The following is a 7,274-nucleotide window of genomic DNA, read 5'->3' on the forward strand; positions in this document are numbered from 1 at the left end:
TAAATAATGAAAATTAAAAAACAGCAACTAAGCAACATCTTATTACATAAGAAATATTATTTTAAAATTTAAAATTAATTATAAATTTATAATATATTATTTGAATGTTTTTATATATTTAGATTATTTTATTAAATACTTATTATTTACATACTTTAGCATACATATCAAAAGTATAGAATACAACAATAAATCATATACTGTATATGCTATTATATAATATTTTATGCTTATAGCAACATTGAGAAAGTAATTAATATTTTGTTTACAAAAAAAAAAAAAATCATTCTCCACATGTTAGGAGCATGTAATACTGATTCCTTTCTAAGCGAATAGGAATTAATTAAATTAAACAATTAATTGATATATTATATTAAATGATATTTTTTTATTATTAAGAGATCGAGTGTGATATGGTAAGACTATATTTACTATCAATAAGTAGCATGATTGCCACTAGTGTATGTGTATGTAATTTAGAAACCAATTAAAATTTAAGGAGATAACGAAGCTATTACCAACAGAACAACACAAATGAACAGAACTCATAAAAGAGTTTGGGTTCAAGAAGACAACGCAACAAAGTGTAAATCCCTCATTAGTGTGACACTAAATGACCAACCCTTATATAAGCTCTACTAGGAGGGAGGCGGAGGAAAGAGAAAATGTAAAATAAGAAGCTTGTATTAGGTTTCTGCGACTGTCTAAATCGCAACCCAATTAATAAAAGTTTAGTCGATATCATTTGTGTGTGTGTATGAAATACATGTATAGAAGTATTTATGTGTTATTCGTACATATCTACATAGGAAAAAATAGAAATAATCTACTTTTGATATTGCAAAATGAGCAAATTACCCCTTTATGAAAAAAAACAAAAAAAACACACAATGGGGTAAATTGCTTTTATAAAGGGGTAATTGATTACTTACACTGTCACATGGAGTTAAATTGTATGAAATCCAATCTATATATATGTCTAGTTGTCTACTAAGTCAACACATTCTCATCCTTCACGTGACACACTATCTCTCCTGCTGCATACTGTTTTGATCAATCCCTTTTATGTCAAACTCACCATTTCTCCAATGGCAAATCCATTTCTCCTCCTCCTCCAGAACATGAGCTTAATTCCCACACAGTATATCTCTCTCAGACAACAAAAGTATTGATCTTGTTGATTATAATGGGATTATGACAACAATTCTCTCCAAGCAGAAGGAATTAATGGATATGGATCCAAGAATATGGAGCCGACTGCCGGACCATCTACTCGAACGCGTGCTCTCCTTCTTACCTCTTAAAACTTTCCTCGGCCTCAGATCAACCTGCAAACAGTTCAACTCCCTGCTGTTCTCCCCTTGCTTTATCTCCAAACACTCATCCTTGTCCTCTTCTTCACCTTTCTCTTCTTTCATCCTCCTTTCACACCCTCAGTTTCTCCAAAAATGCCCTCTTTTCAATACTGTCATAAACTCATGGTGCAACATGTCTCTTTCCTTCCCACCAATGCTTTCATGCCCGCCCTCTTCCAATCTCCTCTCATCTTCCAATGGCCTCCTCTGTTTTTCCATCCCAAGATCATCTTCTTTCATCATATGCAACCTCTTGAGCCGGTCCTTGCGCCGAGTGAATTTTCCCTCGTGCCCGTTTGATTTCGAGCTGCTCACTTTGGTTTCCACACCAAATGGGTACAAACTCTTCATGCTATGCTCAATGGGATCATCCATTAACACCCTAGTCTACGACTCGAAGGTCAGTTCCTGGCTGCAGTTCGAAGGTTTTGACCTTATCCTCAATGAGAACCCCCATCAAAAGGGTGTTTTTTATGATGGATGCCTGTTTTTCACCACCCCGGAGCCTTTTTATGTTGCGAGCTTCAATTTGGAGTCCGGGAAGTGGGAGAAACCGACGATCGGGTTGCCGGACGGGCTGACTTTCGTCCGGTTGGTGAGCGATGGTGACCGGAAGATGTATTTGATTGGAGGAGTTGGAGTGAGTGGGATTTCAAGAAGTGTGAAATTGTGGGAGTTGGGGGAAGATGGTGGAGATTGGATGGAGGTTGAAACTTTGCCTGAAACGGTGTGCAGAAAGTTTGTGTCTGTTTGTTACCATAACTATGAGCATGTGTATTGTTTTTGGCACCAAGGGTTGATTTGTTTGTGCTGCTATACTTGGCCTGAGATACTGTATTACAAGGTGTCTAGGAGGACTTGGCATTGGCTGCCCAAATGCCCTTCTTTGCCTGACAAGTGGAGTTGTGGATTCAGGTGGTTTCCCTTCAAGCCAGAGCTCTATTCTACTGTATAAAATACATATTTTTCGTTTTTCTTTCCTTACATGTCTGAGATTGATCTCTATTTTGTTTTGGTCGTTGGAATTGAGATATTGTATCAATATCTACATGTTTGAGATCCATTTTAACATGCTTGTCTGTCTCCAGTCACATTTAGCTTTCTCAATGATGGTCCAACTTTGAAAACATGAAAAATGGTGTTTAAATAATTTGTCTTGGACAGCATTTGCAGTCAGACTACCTCATTTAAATAAGTAAAAGTGTTCTGGATTGTAGAATTTAAGTAACTATAGTTTTCCTCTTTGGCTGCTCTTGGCTCCAAGTCAAATACCCTTATTTTGGGTTTGTTCATACTTTCTAACCCATCCATTAAGTGTGAATTGTCTAACATATCTTCGTAGGGAAAAATCCATAGACACCTCTGTGATAATAGAATGTTTAAAAAACCCTCTATGAAAATTAAAGTATCGAATACCCCCTATGATATAAAATAAAGTTCAAATCAACTGCTAATCTGCTCAGATTTCTGGAAGTCATGCGCTTGGGTGAATCATTTGCAGTATGAATAGAAAAATCTAAAGGGCAAGGCAAGTTCATATGAACCAAAAACCTGTTATCCTTTTGTTGAATTGCTAAAACTACAGATATAATGAATTTCGAAATTGAAGGAAATAATCAACAGCTATAACCACGGTATGGTTTCCCTGTGATATCAGACCAACAAACAACTGTTTAGGGCTTGAGGGTAAGTGCCAGGCCAAACCTCGGTGTCTTTTCCATGGCCAAGGTGTTGAAACTACCAGAAACGGTTAGGATGGAGTTGGGTTTCAACTCATGCTGAACGAGCGCACCAAGACAGCCATGGTTGTTAAGCTTTGCCTTGACTGTTGTGTGTGGATCAATCACGTAAGAGCATCCGACAGTTAATGTGTTCTCATTTGTCGAGAACTTTCTTGTAATCTCACCCACAGCGAGCCCTCTCTTCAGCTGATCCAAATGGTGCAAGTACGATACCCTTACTGCATCTCCTTTGTCGAACCTAGATGGGGGAAAAATTAGCAAGCTATCAGAGATGTGTGATCAGCTGTCATTTATATGACAAGCCTAAATTCAAATCTGGGGCCAAGCTAAAACTCTTCATGATGTGCATAAGATTAAGGTGAACTGAACCATGCACATGTTTAAAACCTACAAAGCTAGTGTTGATAAGAGCAAAAATGCAGTATTAATTCGAGCCAAGAAACAGGTGTAGAGGACTAAGTAGTGAAAGCTCTGTATAAGCAAACTCAAACCAAATTTGACAAACTTAGAATTAAGTGCAGTCAACTTTAAACCAACATAGAGGTGGAATTAATACCAACGATCCTACTCTAGTACAATCACCTGATATGCTTTACTTCGCTACCTGTCTTAAACTTATATTATATCCTCACCACCGATCGGTTTACAAATGCAGCCTACTAAAGCATTGAATGATCTGAATCCAAATAGTTCATGTTCACAAGCCAAATTTGCTCTTTCACAAATATCCAATCCAGTTTTAGAAAGTTAGCTAATATAAATAGCATGATTAAAAAAGAAGATCCAATTTGTTTGAAGGTATCCTCTGAAACCACATCAGGTTGCGGAGCTTACAGAATAGCAGACGCACAAACATTGGGTGTCTTTAAGCTGAATCCAGCATTGTACTTCCTGAAACTACCAGAAGAGACCATATAACTTGCTTCTGTACCAAAGGCAACACAAGGGGTACCTATAGTAGCTGAAACATCAAGAGCAGGAGACTTATTCAGACCAACAGCGGCAGTTAAACTTGAATGTTCATGGAAATACTGAATTTCAATCTGCAGGATCCACAAATTGCATCAAGCTAAAAAATAACGTTATTTGGAAATAAATCCATAAAGTAAATCAAGCTAAACTATTAGCCAAAAACCGATAATTTCCAAAAAGATTATGGTGAGTATTAAATGATATTAGTACCTTGCCAGAATCGTAATCTGGTAATTTCCATGAAGCAATAGTCTTGGACGATGGCAAGATATCTGCCACTGCAAGAGTTGTTGATATCTGGCAATGATCACATCACAGAATCAAGATCTAATTTAGAAAAGGAGAAGAATGAAAGAGGGGAAGAGATGAAGGATGGAAAATACATTTGATTCTGTGTCAAACTTGATATCAACTGTAGCATTTTTGAATTTGTATTGTGCAGCCACATCACCAGAGGAGAGACCACCCTTCTTCACTAAAGTTGAACCAAGGGCCTGAACATGGATATTAATAAACTAACATGAAATCTGAAATCCAAATTTAAGTGAATGTAAATACTAAACTCCAATTATTCTTAGGCTGCATAGAGAAAGCAGTGCAAGAAAGCTCAAGAGATTCACAGTGCATTATGCCGAAAAAGCATCTAGAGAACAGTTAACGAACACCATTATCCCCCAAGCAGGTTGTGCAAAAATTTGGGAAGGTTGGTTATCACTGGATGGCCACCTTATTCCCGGAAAATGTGTTCAAAGAAATTTTTTTCTCCAAATTCATATCCAGAAAATTCCCTGAAATCTATTTCCGATCCATTTCCACCTATCCTAAACCCTAAACTCCAAAAGTTCCCAAAATTTTGACAAGTCATCTCTGCTATCCACGCAAAATCTTGAAAAGCATGACATGCTAAGAGTAATCATTATGACTGCCTTTTCCCAAAAACAATCAATTCAGATCACTTTTCATTTCTATAACTTCAGCCTTCCTCACTTTTTCTCAAAACACAATTTTTGGAAGGAGCTATCGATAAATTGCAGCTGTATTTATAATTTGTTGCATAACTCAAGGAGGCATACAGGTTTATCACTTTACAAAAGTGTTATGGACAATAGGAGTTACAATTTAGGATAACATTAGGAGAAAATTTACATTGAGCTGGGCATAATTACTGAAGATGATAGCACATTTAAATCAGAACCTTCAGTCCACGTGACATGCTGCACTATTACCATCAAGGAAATTAAAATTGCTGTTGTTCTAGTTAGCAGCTTTGAGGTGAGAACTTCAAAGTGCAGTAGGAGAGATGTTCCCTCTTTCGACTACACACAGGAAAGGAATCCCACTACAATTCAGATATGTAACTGTTGCTATGACTCCAAGACTTATTGCACAAGATAGTCATAAGCCAGTACTCAAGTATGCTTTCAAAAATCGGCAATAAAAAGCTTGTACTCTTGTTGAATATCCACAATTCAAGAATCCCTAGTTGATTATACCCGAGAAAATTAAATAGTCTAAAATTTAATCTATGCTTGGCTAGACCAAATGCGGTACCGCCTTTATTGCATACAAAACAATCTATGAAGTTCATCACAATTTCTTAGTTAACATTCAACAGCATAAAATAGTAATATGTGCCTCATGTAATAATGGGGTTCAATAAATAAGAATTTCATCAAAGTCATGTTAAGAAGAATATCTGATTAGAGCTAAAGTAAAGGTTTTTCCACAACAGAACTCAGAACTCGAAAAGTTTATTCAAATATCACAATCAACATTCAAATAATTTCAAGAAATCAAAAACAATTTACACGAAGAACACCAGAATAGTTAGAAAACAACTCAAAAACTAATATATACATATATATATATATATATAACAATAATAACAAAGCGAGAGATGTACAAAGAAGATTGAAAACTCAGTAAAAAGTATTTCTTTCGCCGGATACCAGTCCTGTATCACTCTGACTAGAAATAACCACCGTCTGTTCATCACTGTAGTCCTCAGTCAAAACCTCTGCAATACACAATACATATGCCCAACCATCGGAGCCATATAACAGAGAGAAAGACATAAGAGTTGTGTGCTTGTGTGTGTGTGAAGAGAGATGCCAGATATTTTCACCTTTTGCTTACTTGCCGAAGTCGGAGAAGAGGCCAGGTCCTCTGCTGCTGCTGCTGCTGCTCATTTTCTGCAGAGCTTTCTTTCTGCCCAGAGATTCTGAAGATTCTGGACCCCAAATGCTAAATAGAACCCGAGATTCTGTGGGGTGACTGACAACGTTTCTTTATCTGGATTTTCGGGTAAGAAATTAGAAATGCGTCGTATTTTGGAATTTTGGATAAAAAAAAAAATTAGCATAATTACACTGCACTCCCAAGATTTGGTAAAAATTGTACAAAAATTATTTATAATTTGAAAAATTGCATATAATATCTCTTTTTTTTTAATAACGGTAAATTATATTAATGAAAAATAATAGTACAACACGGTTCAAGTATCAAAATTCCCTTCAAACCAAGGGATTGTCCATAGTCTATAAAGTCCCTGTATACTAACAGCTAAGGGGAGAGTATAACAAATCCTAATCTCATCAACTATAATTTTCACAAGTGTTGAACAAGAGCTGCTGGTTTGCTGAAAGATCCGTTGGTTCCTCTCTTGCCATAGGTGATAAATGAAGCAAGCCAATAGTGCCCGAAATGAAGCATTGACGACGTGCTCCCCCTCCCCCCCCCACTTGGTCGACATCCACTCCACATCACTAGCCCAAGATCGAGCGAGCCATTGGAACCGTACAATCCTCCGACAAGCATAAATGCAGCGAAAGGAATAAGTGACCATCATATAATATCTCTCTAAAATTATCTTATCTAATAAATAGATTTCTTCATTATTTAAAAACTTCACAAAATTTGCAGATATTAGAAAAACAACTGAATAAAACTCATTGTTTATCCTAAATTGATTTTGTTACTAACTTATTGCACGTTAAACAAATATTTTTTGGACCAAATTATTTTTATAAAGGTGAAGCCGGTACCGTCTTATATACATTAGAACATATAAAGATGTATGGAGGTAGCTTGATAAAAAAAGATATACACTAAGTTAGTAATAACTCAATCAGGGATAAATATGTATTTTTATTTAATTTTTGTTAATATCAGCAAATTCGATAAATTTTAACTAACAAAATATCTA

At 36.2% G+C, this 7,274-nt stretch overlaps 2 protein-coding genes across 3 annotated transcripts; one reads left to right on the forward strand and one right to left on the reverse strand.

Annotated features, from left to right (window-relative positions):
- On the forward strand, positions 912 to 2,424 carry LOC105155605 (F-box/kelch-repeat protein At5g43190). The gene has a single exon (XM_011071500.2). It carries the CDS (start codon positions 1,195 to 1,197, stop codon positions 2,308 to 2,310), a length of 1,116 nt encoding a protein of 371 aa, XP_011069802.1. The 5' UTR covers positions 912 to 1,194; the 3' UTR covers positions 2,311 to 2,424.
- On the reverse strand, positions 2,722 to 6,327 carry LOC105155606 (mitochondrial outer membrane protein porin 2-like). Of its 2 annotated transcripts, XM_020692055.1 has the most exons (6): positions 6,195 to 6,327; positions 5,973 to 6,086; positions 4,453 to 4,563; positions 4,280 to 4,366; positions 3,932 to 4,140; positions 2,722 to 3,335 (listed from the first exon to the last, which is right to left on the reverse strand). In XM_020692055.1, the coding sequence occupies exons 2-6, from the start codon at positions 6,060 to 6,062 to the stop codon at positions 3,029 to 3,031; spliced, it is 804 nt and encodes a 267-aa protein (XP_020547714.1). In that variant the 5' UTR covers positions 6,063 to 6,086; positions 6,195 to 6,327; the 3' UTR covers positions 2,722 to 3,028. The 2 variants fall into 2 exon arrangements, with proteins under 2 accessions (XP_020547714.1, XP_020547713.1); XM_020692054.1 differs by lacking the exon at positions 6,195 to 6,327 and having other exon boundaries at positions 6,019 to 6,168.

This window comes from Sesamum indicum, linkage group LG2 (assembly GCF_000512975.1).
Source record: "Sesamum indicum cultivar Zhongzhi No. 13 linkage group LG2, S_indicum_v1.0, whole genome shotgun sequence".
Taxonomy (NCBI): domain Eukaryota; kingdom Viridiplantae; phylum Streptophyta; class Magnoliopsida; order Lamiales; family Pedaliaceae; genus Sesamum; species Sesamum indicum.

Excerpts from the sequence above, each read along its gene's own strand:
- LOC105155605 (XM_011071500.2), top strand. The coding sequence starts at position 1,195 with ATGACAACAATTCTCTCCAAGCAGAAGGAATTAATGGATATGGATCCA.
- LOC105155606 (XM_020692054.1), bottom strand. The coding sequence starts at position 6,144 with ATGTCTTTCTCTCTGTTATATGGCTCCGATGGTTGGGCATATGTATTG. Across the intron at positions 4,564-6,018 it reads GTCAGAGTGATACAGGACTG|GCCCTTGGTTCAACTTTAGT; the intron begins GTATCCGGCGAA and ends ATCCATGTTCAG. Across the intron at positions 4,141-4,279 it reads CAGATTACGATTCTGGCAAG|ATTGAAATTCAGTATTTCCA; the intron begins GTACTAATATCA and ends TGGATCCTGCAG.